The sequence below is a fragment of the Anarhichas minor genome, unplaced genomic scaffold (assembly GCF_050575085.1).
Source record: "Anarhichas minor isolate MPS153535 unplaced genomic scaffold, ASM5057508v1 ptg000017l, whole genome shotgun sequence".
In the NCBI taxonomy this organism is placed as follows: domain Eukaryota; kingdom Metazoa; phylum Chordata; class Actinopteri; order Perciformes; family Anarhichadidae; genus Anarhichas; species Anarhichas minor.
In genome coordinates, this window is record NW_027466463.1 from 16,740,924 (window position 1) to 16,758,571 (window position 17,648).

At 45.9% G+C, this 17,648-nt stretch overlaps 1 protein-coding gene across 2 annotated transcripts; it reads left to right on the forward strand.

The window, feature by feature from the left end:
* Positions 1–1,070: 1,070 nt before the first annotated feature.
* On the forward strand, positions 1,071–17,301 carry sec24c (SEC24 homolog C, COPII coat complex component). 2 transcript variants are annotated; one of them, XM_076093972.1, is made up of 24 exons: positions 1,071–1,230; positions 2,840–3,018; positions 3,298–3,378; positions 4,132–4,258; positions 5,006–5,172; positions 5,276–6,013; positions 6,096–6,238; positions 8,394–8,502; positions 8,583–8,710; positions 9,536–9,674; positions 9,756–9,871; positions 10,348–10,472; positions 10,865–11,056; positions 11,160–11,253; positions 11,473–11,589; positions 11,706–11,876; positions 12,064–12,160; positions 12,264–12,409; positions 12,543–12,681; positions 13,053–13,171; positions 13,501–13,680; positions 14,397–14,582; positions 14,728–14,817; positions 15,086–17,301. In XM_076093972.1, exons 2-24 carry the CDS (start codon positions 2,859–2,861, stop codon positions 15,224–15,226), a joined length of 3,705 nt encoding a protein of 1,234 aa, XP_075950087.1. In that variant the 5' UTR covers positions 1,071–1,230; positions 2,840–2,858; the 3' UTR covers positions 15,227–17,301. The 2 variants fall into 2 exon arrangements, with proteins under 2 accessions (XP_075950087.1, XP_075950088.1); XM_076093973.1 differs by lacking the exon at positions 3,298–3,378.
* Positions 17,302–17,648: the final 347 nt, after the last annotated feature.

Sequence of the window (17,648 nt, forward strand, 5' to 3'; positions counted from 1 at the left end):
CTGGAATGCTGTGACGGAGGGGTGGGCACTCGGGAGGGTGAGAAGGGGAAAAAGGTTGTGTGTGTGTGTGTGTGTGTGTGTGTGTGTGTGTGTGTGTGTGTTCATCCTCTATTCAGCATTCAACACTTGCCATGTCACTCTCAAGCACTCTGTACAGGACGGGATGCTTGCTGATATAGCCTCCCGAAATAACCACAACCACCACTCCCACTTTGACCCCCAGCTCAGCCGGTCTGGCCAGCAGCCGGTCTGCTGAGGCAGCTCACAGATTTGTCTTCATCTACCCACAGCACCCCGACCTTAAAGGACAGATGGGGGGGGGGGGGGTTCAGTTGGTTTTCTGTCAATACAATTCATCGTCATTACAGCGGGTACTGGAGGGAGTTGATCGCCAAAGAAATATAATTTTTGATCCTTCAGCTGTCAAGAAACATAAGTGTTTTGGTAAAGCACTGTTGGGGAAGATGGTGAATACTGGCTCTCGTGCTGCTGTTCATCAGCTTCAACATCTCTGATCTTGCAGAGGATTGCAGAGTTTATTCGCCAAAATGACTTGGCCCAACAACAGCTTAAATCTTATCATCTAATAAAACTGCATGCCAGATTTGGCCAAAGTGGAGCAGTTTGCAGCCCAAAAACGTACTTTGGCCTATCCAGATCCTATCCTCTTGTCACATTATAATAATTTGATAGAGGATAACCAAAGTCATATTGGCTCTTAGCCTAAGGGAAAATTAAAAGAGCCAAGAAAATGTGTTTGTGACAAATCTAGTTTAAAATGAATCAAAGTCCTTGCATAATTTATTCAATACTTTTCAAATGTTAAAGTCTTGTATGTGGACTGCCTACCTTCCTTAAAATTGCACCAGCTACACAATTACTTTAACAAAAGCTAGAGTTGTAATTATGTATTTTTACTATTATTTTAAACGTCAATACCTGAGTTTACAGTACCCTCACACAGGCCTACAGTACCTGCTCCCAGTCAGTACCCAGTGTGGTGCTCTCACTACAGTAAATGAGGTGCGCGTGGGGGGGGAGTCTCTCTGCGGTGCCCGGATGTGGACGTGGCACAGCGCTGCAGCAGTTCCGCTGAATGTCCGCTTCTGATACCAAGAAGGGATTAGTGAGAAACACCTCGGGACGACATCGGCTCCAGTTTGTCGGCCGCCGGGTATCACATCACAGTTTTTCCCCGAGCAGAGAATAGCTATTCACAACACATCGGAGGTAGGTTTCTAATGGAAACTAGTTAACGCGTGACATCGCTGCCCGGCTTTGACAGGAGAGTTTGGACTTTCGCTACGTTTGCTAATGCTAGCTAAATGCTACGGCTCTGCTAGCAGCGCTCTGCGGAATAGCTGGAGGTTACTAGCTTAGCTAAACTAGTAGCTTAAGCTAGTAGGCTAACATTAGCTACATTTGGTCACAGCTGATTCAGCCACTGCTGCTGTCACCGGGATTCAAGTTGTCTGGATGCTAACGTTAGCAATCCAACGGTTACTTAGCTCTCGTGTATGAGAAGTTTGTTGGATCAAATATTAACTGTTAGCCACACCACGACAACCAGGCTCTGTGTTTTGAGCTTTTGCTTTGACATGTCAACGTAAAGCTAAGCTAGCGAGCTAACTGTAATGCGGCACGGAGAGTGCTCTCGTTAGCACACCGCTACGCTCCCTAGCTTTTCATACTTAACCTCTACGAGGCTGGCGTTGACTTTTCTGACATACGTTTGCCATTCTCAAATGGTAAGTTTCTTCATCAGTTTTGGATAGTTTTCTAGTGTTTGACTGAGACTGCTAACCCGGTCCCTTCACCCAGATGTGGGTCACTCAGTAGGCCCGACATACTAACTAGCTGTACGGCTCCAGCGATTGTATTTCTCGTTGTGGCACCTGCACCGCTGAATTATTCAAAAGGCCCGTGTTTGTGTACTAGGTGATACTCATCACTCTGTCATATAGGTTATGCCCGGTCTCCAAACGCCAAGTAAACACAGGCAACGCTAGTGGTGAACTTCTGTTAGCGAGGTTGAAGTTGACATGAGATATCATGCTCGTAAAGTTGACTTCCACCACTGAGTTACCTTCTGGGGGTCTTCTCATGGCCTGTAAACATTGTGGCACATGTATAAGTCCAGTATGACACACTATCTTCACAGTATCAGACAGTTATTCTCACCCTCACAGCTGACAACACTAACATCTGCCACTGGTCTTGTGGTTTGTGTCTATTAAGCTTCATATTAGTTTTGGTCCACTTTGAGTGACTTGTACTCATTTCAGCGTGGGTATTGTGTCTTTGTAAGAAGTTTATCTCATATAAAGCATTCATTGTTGCTGTGTGTGTGTGTGCGTGTGCGTGTGTAAATTGAATAGTCCAAGATGGTAGATCGTAGGTGTGGCCAAGTCAAACATAAAAAGCCATTAAGGGTGTTGTCACTGAACCAGGACATATTAACGTCACTAGAAAGCTTTTATTTGTGTCCGACTGTTGAAACTTGTGGAGCTAAGAGCCCGACAGGCTTTCAGTGTTTTGCATTACTCTTCCTGTTTGTTGCTTCGGGTGCAATGTGGCAGCACACTCGGTTGTGGTCATGTATGTTTTCGTGGGACTGCCTTCATTTATCTCTGCCTGTTTCTTTAGACGATAACAGAAATGATTCCCCTATATATTGGAGAACATTAAAACTGAATTGCTCAATTATTTTTCTTAAGAGAGAGAGAGAGAGGGATTAGTTGTTTACGTTTAAACTCCGGGCATCGTGGCGATGAAATCTCTGAAAGCAGGCTTAACGAGTTTAGTCTTTTGTTTGTGATTGTGTCACAATTGTATCCAGATTTAGGGATGATCTGAGGATGAATGTAAACCAGCACACTCCAATGGCCTCTCCGTATGGCCAGCCCCAGCCTGGCTACGGCCAACCCGGCTACGCACCCCTGGATGGGGGATACCCCGCACCCTACGCTCCCTTCAACGGCCCTGCTTCAGCCTACCAGCCAGGGGCCCCACCACAAGGTAAACACTGCTTCTGAACACGTTTGCATACGAGTTAGTTCAGAGTAAGAGAGACACACACATCAGGTCAGCTTTGATGCTCTGCAAGCTCTCATAGAGGAGTGTCCTACCTACCTACCTGCTTCCCGCCATGTGATTGTTCATATATGTGTGAGAACAGCACTGTGCCTCTGCATACTAATCTGAGTCTTGACTGCCCTCTCATATCTTCACATTGCTTTAAGCTTTTCCCTACATCTTTCTGTGTTTGCCCTCTTTCCCCCTTTTCTTGTATTTCAGGTTATTCTCCTTTCACAAGCTTTCCCTCTAAGGCTGTGGCTGCCAACCCAGTCTCTGATCTCTCCTCTCCTCTCGACTTAGGTAACTGCCTCCTCTCTGTTTCTTACTCATTCATTTCACACTCCACATGCTCTGCAACCATGGGGTCCTCTGTACCCGCGGGCATTATTCTTCCTGCCATGTTCTTTTCATCAAGTACAATAGAGGAGGATCATTTGAGTCTACTTAATGCCAGCGGTTAAGCATAGCAGCCAAGCAGTTACTATCCTTTTTATTACCCGACGTTTGTATTTCCTACAAATGTGTGCCACGCTTTTAATATGTCAGTTTGATATCTGCTGGTTGTATTTATTTTCTATTTGTCAACATTGCATTTTTACCCATATTATAGTTATTTCAGTGGTTTATTGTGCCCCACCCTCTCAGTATGGACATCACTGTTTTAATCAGCAAACTACTAGGCTGACAGTTTCTCAGGACTGCAATTTTAAAACAGTAATAAAACAAAGACAAGTTGACAACCTGACAGTTGCTCGGCTAGGTTTTGCATCCTAAAATTATCCTCTGGTGTTTATTTCCAGCCTTCATCAGAAAACCGTGCTGTTTTCAGTGTAGAGTCTGTGCTCCCGACCCCAGAGGCAAAATCTGGAAATGTAATCAGTTGGTTCTAAAAATGTATTTGGGCACCGCAGTGGCCTATAGCCACGTTTAGCCTGTTCTGCTAATCTCGTCACATTAGAAAGATTGGTATCGGAATGAATCCAGGATTAGTTGTCGCAGGGTGGAATGTGGTTTTTGCAGGTATGGGTGTAATCTTCTGTCCCTGCATTTCAGGTCCTGCCAGGGGTCCTCCCACCTCTGGAGCAACTCCAGTCTCAGCACCTCAACCATATAATCAGTACAGTCACAGTCAAGGGGACATGCAGAACGGACCCCCGCCTATGACACAGGCACCACCCAGGTAATTACGTGTTGATTGTTATTCCCTTAAGTACATTTAGACCGTGGGTTTCATCAAACTTTGTGCACACACCTCCAATGTTATCAGACAAGTTGTGTCTTTAGTGCAGCGTAGAGTGACCTGTTTGTACGCACCTAAACATTTCATTTCCTACGTGAGGTCCACTTGTAGCAGATTATTCAAACTCCGCAGGTTTCACGTCATAAGTTCATCTCAGTCAAGCAGGCGACAGAATCAATTAAACCAGAGAACTGCTCCGAGAAGGTCTAAAACCTCGGGACTCGGTGCTCCTCCAAGAAGTCATGTGGTTAGTTTGGAGTGAAAGTGGACTCTAAAGTAAATTATTCAAAAACGCACTCAATACGATGTGTGTTGGAGAGAAATTATGACTCGTAATAGACAGCAGTGGCTCCTGCTTAAAACGCCCTCTCAGCGTGTCTGAATTATACAAATGTTCAGTTGTGGAACTTTGGCTACTTTGTGTTTGTTTCTGTTCACTAGTCCTTCTGCTGCTACAAGACTCATGCGAGGTCTTTGCACAAGCGCACGCGTAAAAATACGATGCAAAACAAAACGGGGTTACTCATAAACATGGCCGCGAAATAACTTGGAAACCAGATTTCTCTAATCCGCTATCCCGATTACAGAAACCAGATTTTAGCATTTACGTGACATTTAATCAGCTTACTGTAGAACACAGACTGTACTTAAGTGCGTACACACATTGAAATATGTATGTGTTTCCAGGCCTGCTGCGTCTCAGCAATACAACCAGGGAGCTGTGAACCTGTCGGGGCCACAACCCTCCTATCCCCAACACTACGGGCCCCAGCCCTCAATGCAGCAGGTCGCCAACCAGATGACCGGGATGCAGATCACCTCTGGACCGCCAACACCTGCGGGGCCCGGATATGGTAAATTTGGATGGATTTATATTTCTTTGTGATGTGATGTGGACGTGACAAAGGTTTAAATGTCGCCTGGTGATAATCACGCTGTCTGCCGCTCTCTCCTTAGCTCCGCCTCACAGCTCCCATCCTCCTGTCAATACCGCCTACTCAGCCGCACCTCCACACTCTTACACCCAAGCCCCTCCCCCCGCGTCCTCTCCCCCGACCCAACCGCCACCTCCAAGCGGCCCTGCAGCTTCCCAGCAATACTATGGAGGCCCAACACCTCCTTCTCAACAGCCATTCAACTCTTCTCTTCCGCCCACGTCTCAACAGCAGTTCGCCTCTCCCGCACCGCCGCCTCCTTCCTCACAGCAAACCTTTCCTCCCTCCTCCTCCTACTCGGGTCCTGCGCCTACACCCGGCCAAGCTCCCGCTCCCCCCGCGTCCCAGCCACAGCAGTCCTTCCCTCCGACCCAGCCCCCTTTCTCCTCAGCACCTCCACCTGCCAGCCATCCTGCCTTCGTCTCCGGCCCGCCTCCCCCTGCCCAGGGCTCCTTCCCGCCTAGAGCCGCCCCTCTTTCCTCTCAGCCTGGGTCTTTTCCGCCTCCTGGTCCTTCTCCAATCTCGATGCCCTCTGGCCAGTACCCAGGCCCCATGCCACCCCAACAGCAGCCCCCTCCATCCCAGCCATCTCCGTACCACTCGGGTCCACCTCCTCCCAGAGCTCAGATGCCTCCCACCTCCATGGCCCAGAGCAACCACCTGCCTCCCGGACCACAGGGCCCGCCGGGCCCTCTTGGGCCCATGCAGCAGCCTCCATCTCAGCCCGGCATGCAGGGAGGATACCCTCCTCAGCAGAACGGTGAGCAGACTGCCACAAAGTAGAAGCTAGATGGGTTTGTGTCGTTGTCTCCATCACTAAGCCTTTATCTTGTTGTGTTCAGGTGCGTTTGGGCAGGTCAGAGGCCCTCAACCCGGCTATGCAGGCCCGTATCCCGGTCAACCAAACTACGGGGCCCCTGCAACAGCACCGGCTCCTGCTCCCGCTGCACAGAAAAGACTTGACCCAGATTCCATTCCTAGCCCGGTAAGCACACGCAAACACACAAACATGTACTTCTCTAAAATCATTTCTCAGTTTGGAAGTAGTTGTGAGGAAAGATGACTTTAATTGTACACTCGGTGTCCAATTTATTAGGTACACTGAGCTGTTGTGTTGAATTGGTGTGTCTGGAAAGATGTCCACTGAGTGTATATGATTTTGCATGTACCTCTGGGGGGCTGGGCAGTAAACCATCCTTACATGGAATTGGATTTCCTATCATATTATCACATTGTTGTATCATGATAACCAATTCTGTCATCTCAATTTATGACACCAGGCATTCAGTATTTTTGACAATAATCACATAACATTCACAGTATTTGTTCAATATTACAATTGACTTTACTCTGCAGTCTAATAAGAATTCAAATATCTGCTATCGGCAGTTTTTCATGGCTTGTTCCTGTTGTATTTGTTGTCATAATGCTGGTTTTAAAGCTGCCTTACAGGGCAGATCTCTATTGAAAACGATGTTTCTTGAAATTCACAAAGAAATAACTTAAAAACGAATTAGTTAACTCCTCCTGGGGCCTCGCACTACTGGATATCACACAACATGTTAATATCTTGATGTTTTTTGAGAATGACCCGATGGTTATCTTGACATTGCCCAGCTCTAGCGCCACAGAAGTCTAACCTTGTCGTATTGTCTCGCGCGTCTTTTACTCACATGTCTCATGTAGTTTTACCTTTGTAACCTTCTGTTGTGGTCTTTATATTTACAGCCGCTTAGCATGTGTGTCAAACAGGCCACTGGTATATGAGTCAGTATCTACCTGCGCTTGACTGTGATAGTCTGCAGTACAACTAATCTACAGTTACTGATCAGTTTCTGTCTGAATAACAACGATGCTGCCTGCTACTCAGCGTAGTCTTGCTGAGTTTTCTCTTCTCACACTCTTTTCTTTTTAAATTATATTTCCACTCTTTGTATTGATTTATTTTGTCCTGTTTTGCACAATTTTTGCTGGACAAACTTTTGAATGTAAAGCAAGCGTCTGACATGCCGGCTGTGCAGAAATCAAGACATAGAATAGATCCAGACGCTATCCCCAGTCCAGTAAGTTTCCTGTGTGCCTGCCTCTGCCTCTTCCTCTGCTTCATCCTGTCCTCTCTGCCCGCTCGCACTAACCCACAGCTTCCACCTCCTGTTCTGTCCTGCTGGCCCCTAAAGTCAGTAATAGTCACAATGGGGAAAGATGGGCTCCTGTGGGGGAAAAGGTTTGACTTATATGATGCGTTATGTTAATGGGTCATGTCATGACAATTTGGCATCTTTTATATTCCAGCGCTTAATGCCCAAATAAAACTGTCACAGTCCAAACGAAACCAGTGTAAATGATTGTTTAAAGGAATGGAAGTAGTGAGACATTTTGGGGGAAAATGCCTTTTTGCTTTTTTGCTGAGAGGAAAACAAAAAGATAGTCGATACCACTCACATGTATGTACGCTAAACGCATGCTAAATTAGCTTAGCATAAAGACTGGAATCAAGGGGGTAAGTGTAAAAATGACAAATGTTTCTCAGCTATCTCTCGGCAAGAAAGCACATTTCCCAAAATGATCATATTTGTGTTTTAGAGATTATGAGCAATATTTTGGCCTTTCACAGAATACATCTAATCTTAATCCCATCACCATATGCGCTGCATCATACCCATGTGTTGGTCACTCCTACTACCTCACACCCATCTCACTGATTCTGTGTTTAGTCGGGACTCTGAGAAAGCCTGTCTTAAGTTAGCTTGAGAGTAGTGTTAAAGGTTTGACAGCCACGTCTTCAAAAACCTCTCTGTGCCTTTGCATGCTAGCCTGCGATGTTTTGCCTTACCCACAATTCCTTGCATTAATGGCATGCCTTGATAAATCCTGCGCTTTTTCTAGGAGAAACGTCACCGTAGTCATGACTCGGCTGTGATTTCCTTTCATCCACAGATGTTGAGGGGTTTTCAGTGTGCGTTTAGTAGCTGCAGATGTGTGCGTGTCGGGGTTGTGTGAAAGTCATCTCCTGCATGTCTGTTCAGTGTTCCTCTTTTTCGACTTTGTGGGACTCGGGGGGGACAATGTATTGTGACCTCACGTGTGTGTGTGCCGTAAACATGTATGAATTATTTTGTCCCCATCCCTCCTTTTTTTAGATCCAGGTAATAGAGGATGACAAGGTCAAGACCACCGAGCCGTTCACCACAGGGGTCAGGGGTCAGGCCCCACCGCTGGTCACCACCAACTTCCAGGTCAAAGACCAAGGTAGGTTCAATCCCTCCGTGTGAAACAGGTTTTGTGGATCGAGTAACGATTGTAATATTGATGGACACTCTGTGTTTTAGGGAATGCCAGTCCCCGGTTTGTCCGCTGTACGGCGTACAACATGCCGTGCACGGCCGACATGGCCAAGCAGTCTCAGGTGCCGCTGGCCGCCGTCATCAAGCCCCTCGCCACGCTGCCGCCGGATGAGGTGAGCGATGAGCCCCTCCTCTCTCCACTCTCTCCTGTTCTGTAAATGTTGTGAGCCCTTTGTAGACGGGGCTCTTTTTCTGTCTGATCTGTAGCGGGTTTTTTCATCATCGAAATGTTATTTAGAAATCAGAAAGCAAAAGAAGGCACATTTTTCATTCCATGCAAGATGTAAAATACGTAGCGAGGCTCCACTGAGAGCTGAAATAATAAGTCAATTAACTGATTAGTTAACTATTTTGATTATCGATTAAATGCAAGCAAGCAAGCAAACATGTGCTCTTTTTTATCATGTATGCTGAATATCTTTTGCCATTTGACCCTTTGACCAATGAAAATATCATAAATCTATTATAAATGAAAGCAGCCTTTTTTCACTGTTTAGTTTTAAGTGTTTAGACGGATAGTTGTATTAATCCTTTGCTTTTCACTCATCTGTACGTTCCACACTGCTTTTCTTTCTTTTAGCCTTAACCTGATTTGATAAAAAGATTAATTTTCTCGGCAGTGCCTGGTATGTCGTATTTAAGACGGGATGATATGTCAGTGGGATAATCTGTCTGAAAAACAAAAAGGTGGGAGTGGCTTCATGACCTTGTTTCATGCACTCACCACATGTGTAACCAATATGCATCTGGACTAGTTTTACGTTACATCACTTTGGCAGGAAAAACAACGTTATATAAAACGGGGTGTTACGTTACCTCCTGTTTCAGTAATTCTGTTTTTAGATGAAGTCACCCTCGTAGCTAAATTGTATGAATCAAGTCGGTCTCAGATATTCCGATGAGGCTTCTCTCACTCCTTTCATTGCCTCTCTTGTCAGACGCCTCCATACCTGGTGGACCACGGCGAGGGGGGTCCAATCCGCTGCAACCGCTGCAAGGCCTACATGTGTCCGTACATGCAGTTCATAGAGGGAGGTCGGCGCTTCCAGTGTGGCTTTTGCAGCTGCGTCACAGAGGGTGAGTTTCTCTCTAGGTTCATAGAATAAAATATGTATTTTTGTTTTTATTCAACTCACTGTTCCTGCTCCTCTCCTTCAGTGCCGCCACATTACTTCCAGCATCTGGACCACACCGGTAAGAGGGTGGACTGCTACGACAGACCGGAGCTTTCGCTGGGCAGCTACGAGTTCATGGCCACTGTCGACTACTGTAAGGTGAGTCCTCTCTGCAGGAAAACAAACCTTCTGCTCACTGGACTCACCATCATTGTTCTGAGCGCTCTGTTTTGCTATTGTCATGAAATTCTGAGAGAGTCTGCAGCGGACCGTTTACCCACAAAACCCCTCAAGGATCTGCAAAAGTCTCTGTAGCAGCAGCTTGTTTAATGAATTTGATCACAGGTCACAATAATGAACAAAGCCATCATCAACTATTTACAAAAACAAGCCACTCTGTCAGTTATTATCCACTGAACTAATGAAAGCAAAGCCTGTAGGCTACTCTCTTAATTCAGTCTGGCTGAAATTGCTTTGGTCTACATTTTATTGTATCTGCTTGTTTGGAAATGATTCTGTGCAGCGCAGATAACAATACTGGAATGGAAGAATTGCAGAATCTGTGTGTAAGGTTGATGTTGCATTACTGTTCTTTACACATGACTTCACACACTGTATGTGCTCGTGTCTAACAGAACAACAAGATTCCTCAGCCTCCAGCCTTCATCTTCCTTATCGATGTGTCCTACAACGCTGTGAAGAGCGGCATGGTCAACATCGTCTGCCAGGAGCTCAAGACCCTCCTAGACTACCTGCCCAGGTACGCACTCACACAAACACATGGACAGAAGAGGAAAGGGAAAGAGTGAAGGGATTAAAGAGGAGACAAAGGGAAGCAGTAAATGATGAAGTGAGGCGATAAAGAGAAAGGGAGGAAGTAAAGAGGATCAGAGATGGAAAAGAAGAAGGAACATTTCCTCTTAAGAGTGAGGATTTTAAAACTGTTAGTTTAAATGCTCCTTTCTATCTCATGTCAGGAAATGCAAAGTTTACCATTCTCCCATTTCATCCTCTGCTCATATAATAAGATACATTTATTTTTACGATTAACACTTGAACTGATGAAGGCACTTGCAAGTGACAAATAATTCAAAATGTAAACCGTACTTTGGTGTTTCATTTTTACTTTTATGCTTTCTTACTTTACCACAGGGAGAACCCAGAAATGGACTCCGTGGTGCGGGTGGGTTTCGTCACCTACAACAAGGTTTTGCACTTCTACAACGTCAAGGCCAGCCTGGCCCAGCCCCAGATGTTGGTGGTGTCAGACGTATCGGACATGTTCGTGCCGCTGCTCGACGGCTTCCTGGTCAACGTAAATGAGAGCCGGCTAGTTATCGAGAGGTGGGAGAACAAAACAAAACACCACACACGTTAACAAATACATGAGGTGTGTAAGGACGGATCGATTGATCCGTTTTAATGACGCATTGTTTGTGTTTTCCAGTTTGCTGGACCAGATCCCTGAGATGTTTGCAGAAACCAGGGAGACGGAGACGGTCTTTGGACCCGTCATCCAGGCAGGACTGGAGGCCCTCAAGGTAACCACGTATTACCACTCTCATCACGGGCCTGTTTACATCCAGTGTTACTCACCAAAACGCATTGCGTGTATCTTTGAGGTCTAACAGCGTGTTGAATGCATATCTAATGAATCTTTACCCAGGCGTAATACATGTCACTATGTTAATTTGCCACTTTAATTCCCAATCCGCTGACATGCCTGATGACTTGTATGTTGCTGTGTGTCACTTTCTCAGGCTGCAGACTGCTCAGGGAAGCTGTTTGTGTTTCACTCCTCTCTGCCCATCGCAGAGGCTCCTGGAAAACTGAAGAACAGAGAAGACAAGAAGCTGATCGGGACGGATAAGGAGAAGGTAAACACCAGTGTTGCAAGTTTATTGTGTACTTAGCATCTTAATAGGTATCTCATTTATTTGGGACAAAAATAAGCTCTTATTTTAGCTCCTGACTGACTCCCCGTCCTCTTCAGTCTCTGTTTCAGCCTCAGGTGGCTTTCTACAACACGCTGGCTAAGGAGTGTGTAGCGCAGGGCTGTTGTGTGGATCTCTTCCTCTTCCCCAACCAGTATGTGGACGTTGCCACGTTAGGGGTGGTTCCCGTCTCCACTGGAGGGTCCGTCTACAAATACACCTACTTCCAGGTGAGAGACAGTCACTCTTTCCCTCCTTCAGTGTTTTGTGGATTATATTTGTGCTACCTGAGTTGTATGATATAATGTTGCCCCTGTAGCCATTTCTCTGTGTTGCTCTGTTGAAATGCCACCTGGGTCAGTCGCCATTGTGTAACATGTTCCCGTTGTGACTCATTGTGTGTTTTCTTTATCCCAGGCTCAGTCGGACACGGAGCGATTCTTGAACGACCTCAGACGAGACGTTCAGAAGCTAGTGGGCTTTGATGCCGTCATGAGGGTGCGAACCAGCACAGGTGAGGCTGAAAACAACCACAACAACAACTGAAAACACCGGCCCGAGAGATATGCGACGACTAACTTCATGATCCTTCCTCTCCTGCCTCCCCCTCCCCTCAGGTATCCGGGCGACAGACTTCTTCGGCTCCTTCTTCATGAGTAACACCACAGATGTGGAGCTGGCGGGCCTGGACTGTGACAAGGCCGTCACCGTCGAGTTCAAACACGATGACAAGCTCAGCGAGGAGACGGGGGCACTCATGCAGGTTTGTGTGCGCAACAAAGTCCTTTCAGGAGAGGAGACGCATTCTATTTGTAGTTTCCCGAATCAGCCAATTTAAGATAGTCTTAGCCTAAGCCAGTTCATTTAGTGAGAAATGCTCGTCCTGTTTGTTTCAGTGCGCCGTGCTGTACACCAGCTGCAGCGGCCAGCGGCGTCTGCGCGTCCACAACATGGCGGTCAACTGCTGCTCCCAGCTGGCTGACCTCTACCGCAATTGTGAGACCGACACAATCATCAACTTCCTCTCCAAATACGGTGAGGAGCAGCTCGCACAGCGGAATCTCTTCTTCACTGTTATTCATTGTCGGGCCACAGGGTGGTGGGGGGGGGGGGGGGGGCTCTCTTTGTACAGTACAAATGTACACATTCAGCATTGTACTCTCAAAGTCTGAATAAGGTGCGAGTGGAGGAACGAGTTACATTTTCTAAAAATACTATCAAGCAAAGCCCAGCTGCTCCAGTTCGCCAACAGTAGAAAGCCGCACCTGTTCCCGATAGCTTGCTGCTATGAATGTTTGCAGCTTTGTAAGTTTGAAGCCGGGCCGCGTTCAGAAAGGTGGAAGAGGGCAGATTGTAATTGGTTCCAGTGTAAAACAGCTTATTTTTATTGTTTCTGTGTGTTGCAGCTTTCCGAGGCCTCCTGAGCAACCCCACTAAAGCAGTGAGAGACACTCTGATCAACCAGTGTGCTCAGATTCTGGCCTGCTACCGAAAGAACTGTGCAAGCCCCTCATCAGCTGGTCAGGTACTGAAAACCCCTCGGCATACAGTGCGTTAGTACCCAGCAGAGACCACATCCCCCCCCCTCACGTTGAGGAACACTGAGCATCAATGGCAGATATGGAAGAACCAACTACACCGCAGTGCACCACAATCATACCAAACATTTCAGAGTTCTTATTATTAATGTTATGTGACATTTAGGCTCAGGATCATATTTTGCATCACGCTAAATATCAGAGATTTCTCAGGCTGATATTTAGTTTTATTAAAAAGTAAATAGATTCAGAGCACTTAGAAAAATATAGATGCCATCGCACACAAAATTATGAAACTGTGTGTGTTTGTCTCCAGCTGATCCTCCCGGAGTGCATGAAGCTGCTGCCGGTCTACCTGAACTGTGTGCTGAAGAGTGACGTCCTGATGCCGGGAGCCGACGTGTCGTTGGACGACCGTGCTTACCTGAGGCAGCTGATCAGCGGCATGGACGTCTCAGAGAGCCACGTCTTCTTCTACCCCCGCCTGCTGCCACTGGTGAGGCCACACAGCAACACAGAGGCGTGCTCTCCTGGAGGGTTTCGGTCCTGAATTATTTGGCCCGGTACCAAAGCCCAACGTACTGACAAACTTAAAATAGCATCAGCTGTGTGAGAATAATCACATTTTAGATCGGGCAGAAGCATTTCTGTGTTGATCAAAGAGGCAAGCCTCGTATGAATCATATGTAGATCCATAAAAACAAGAGTTTGCTGCCCTCTATTATCAGACTCAGGAGGATAATAGCCTGTGTGTTATTCATAATACTGTATTCAAACCAGATGAAAATACATCTGCATAATTATGCTCTCATAGAACAAAGAAGCAGACACGGGGCTTTCTTTTTGATGATGATGATGCTTTTGAACTTCCTCCATCACAACTATTTTTATCATGAGAATGCTCCACAGTGTGTACTTCTCTCATGCTAAGTCTGGAGCATTGTTGACTTAACAAGCTCTGTGGTGTTCTGCATCACACTTGTAAACTTTGGGAGCATGTCTGCTCATGTCTTTACACTTCGGTTGAAGCCCCGACAGTAGTGGTGTTCTCAGCTTAACACCTGCACGCTTTGCACACTCTAGTGTTCAAACTGTGAATACAAGAAAAGACCGTTGTGAGAAGAGAAGATGCTGCTTTGTGCTATACTCCCTCAAGTCTCTGCTCATCTCCGCCAGTAAAACTAACATGTTCGTCTACTGTCGGACTTTCAGACGAAGTTTGAGAGTGGCTCGTTGCCGGTGGCGGTGAGGGACTCGGAGGAGAGGCTGTCTAAAGGCGGACTTTACATCCTGGAGACGGGACTCCACCTCTTCCTGTGGGTGGGAGCCAGCGCTCAGCAGGAGCTGCTGGTCAGCATCTTCGGCACGCCGAGCTTCAGCCAGATAGACCCGAGCTTGGTGAGATGCTTGTTGACGCTTCATCCTGGTTTTTGTTTATACGTTACACAACTCTTTGCTTCCAGTTTCTGTCCGTTCACTTCATCAACTAGTCATGTGATGGACTGAATATGAAACGTTTAAAATATTAAATTTTCTGTTTCAGACAAGTCTGCCAGTGCTGGACAACCCCTTCTCTCAGAGACTGAGGGAGATCATCGAATCCTTCAGAGCACAGAGATCACGATACATGAAGGTAAACGTTCTCTTTTCTTTGTTACCTCTCCGATGTCTTTCAGTCCGACTGCTTTGTGTCCCGCTTCCGTTTTGTCTCTTATTTGATGCCTCGTTTAGAATATCATTTTCTACAAATCACGTTTCAACACTTGAAAAATAATAATTGTTAGTTTCTGCTTTACTTGCCAGTTCTTCATACTCTACTGTACGGACACATTAAGGTGTGATTCCCTCCTCTTTAACTCACACGAGCTCGCTCTCACTCCTGTCTCCTCTACTGTTTGCAGCTGATGGTGGTGAAACAGGAAGACAAATCCGAGCTGATATTCAGGCACTTCCTGGTCGAGGACAAGAGCGCCAGCGGGGGAGCGTCATACGTGGACTTCTTGTGTCACATGCACAAGGAGATCCGCCAGCTTCTCAGCTAGGCCTACACCCCCCCACACACCTCCACCTGTATGGTCCCCCCCCCCCCCCTCGGTTCACCCTTCCTTGTGAAAGAAAGCGCTTTATCTTTTTTTTTTTAACCTTATAAACTAAAGCTCTCCTAGCTGTCTGTCAGCTGAGAGGCCAGCTGGTGTGTGTGTGTGTGTGTGTGTGTGTGTGTGTGTGTGTGTGTGTGTGTGTGTGTGTGTGTGTGTGTGTGTGTGTGTGTGTGTGTGTGTGTGTGTGTGTGTGTGTGTGTGTGTGTGTGTGTGTGTGTGTGTGTGTGTGTGTGTGTGTGTGTGTGTGTGTGTGTGTGAGAGTCTGATGTTAATAGAGCTTTACTCTGCCTCAAATCTACTGCTCCAATACAGCAGGAGCAAAATAACTGGCGAGGGAGGGTAATGTATATACACAAGTGAACTGATATGTATGCAACTGAGTGAGTGAGTGAAGGAGACGGCTGATGTGAGTGAGTGAAGGAGACGACTGATGTTAGTGAGTGAGTGAAGGAGACGGCTGGTGTTAGTGAGTGAGTGAAGGAGACGGCTGGTGTTAGTGAGTGAGTGAAGGAGACGGCTGGTGTTAGTGAGTGAGTGAAGGAGACGGCTGGTGTTGACTGTAGTCGGTGTACTGTCTGTATTACGAGCACTGAAAGTCTGTTTTGAGTGCATTAATGACCCTCAGATAGCAAACACTTTTTATATGATTGAATCCCAATAGAGTGAAGGAGATTTACATACCAAGACATAAATGGAATTAAATATATGCTGGTCGTTCTGTCTCTTCTCCCCTTTAATCATGGCCTTAGTACTCCTCCCCATGCTGCTCCAATCATCCATAATGTGTGTGTGTTTGTGTTTCCAGATGTTAGAGGATTAGTCGTCTACTGACCAATTCTTATTTCCGGGTGTGAGCATCCAAATTGAGGCAAAAGTTAACAGCTCACTCTGGAGTCTGATGACCTGTTTACCTGCAGAGGAATCTCCAAATATCAAATCTGGTTCCAGTGTCCACGAGGGAACTGAAACACCTGCTGCTGTGTTATTACAGTAATTGGTATAATCCAGATTTGTTTCAAATCGGCTTCCGTTGAGTTTCTGTTGGTGACGCAAACATCTGGTCCAGATGTTTGCGTCACCGATGAAGCCGGCGTGCATTTCAAGTTGCTGTCATGATTCTGTTGTGAGAGGAAGCTTTCATTAGTTCAAAGTCTATGCAGCAAAGAGAGAGAGGCCTGACGCGAAATATAGAAAAAAGGAAGTGAAGGACAGGTGTGAACTTTTGATCTTGGCATCACAGCGATGGGAAATTCTTCCGTGATTAGTGTCTGTGGACGATTCTGCCTGTTGATGACGTGCTGCAGACTTTGTATAAATCACACGTTCTGACGTCCAAAAATGTATTTAAAGAAAGAAAGAAGAAAAGAACAAGTTCCAGCAGACAGAAATGAGCACAGAACGACGGCAGATAAATGGACATAAGTTACTGTTTGCAAATTTTGAGTTGTCTTCGCACTGACTATGTTCAGTGTGTAAATAAAATATATAATCTGTACAGAATTAACAGAAAATAACCATTTTAAAGACCCGCCTGAACAGCTGTGGTTCGTTGGTGGTTGGTTCCGCTGTCAAAAATAGCCGAAATATAAAATCATGGCTTTTACTGAAGAGAGGAAGACGCCGTGACTGGCTTTTTGATATGTGTGCGTGCGTGCGTGTGTGTGTGTAAGAGTGAGTGAGAGAGAGAATGTGGGGTCGGTCCTGGTGAATTTCTGCTGAGGAACAGAGGGATCAGCCAACACACACACATGCATAAATACACACATACACATACACTACCTGTGAGATTAAATTCAGTCTTCATTTATCACTTTCTGTTCCTTTTTTAACAATGTGACTTTTGTGTGTGTGTGTGTGTGTGTGTGTGTGTAGCCCTCTGTTCCGTCTTTACGTTCACTGACTTTGATTGGTCCAACCTCTACTGTAATCTTAGTTTCTGTTCTTTTTTGTTTTGAATTATTTTTTTTTCATTGCCTCTTGGGACTGCTAATAAAATGATTGTTAAAAGTGAAACTCCACATGCTTCAACCTTCTCTGGTGGTTCTTGTCTTAATTACAACATACATATTTTACATTTCATCAAAATTACATTCTATTGATATTGCTGTTTTTCCTCAGTTTCCCAAAATACAAAACATTATTTTCACTTCCTCTTGAAATGTAGCCATGCGGCTATCAGATTTTTAAAACCCTTATCAGTATTGGTCTCAGCCTTCAAAAAGCCAGTATCAGTTGGAATTCTGAGCAAATAAACGCCAAACTGTCTGCATGACGATACAACTAGAGGTGGAATCTTGTTCTGGAGTTATCTGGATGAACCAACCCTTTAAGTTTAACGCTCAAGAACGGGGAGAAAGAAAACACA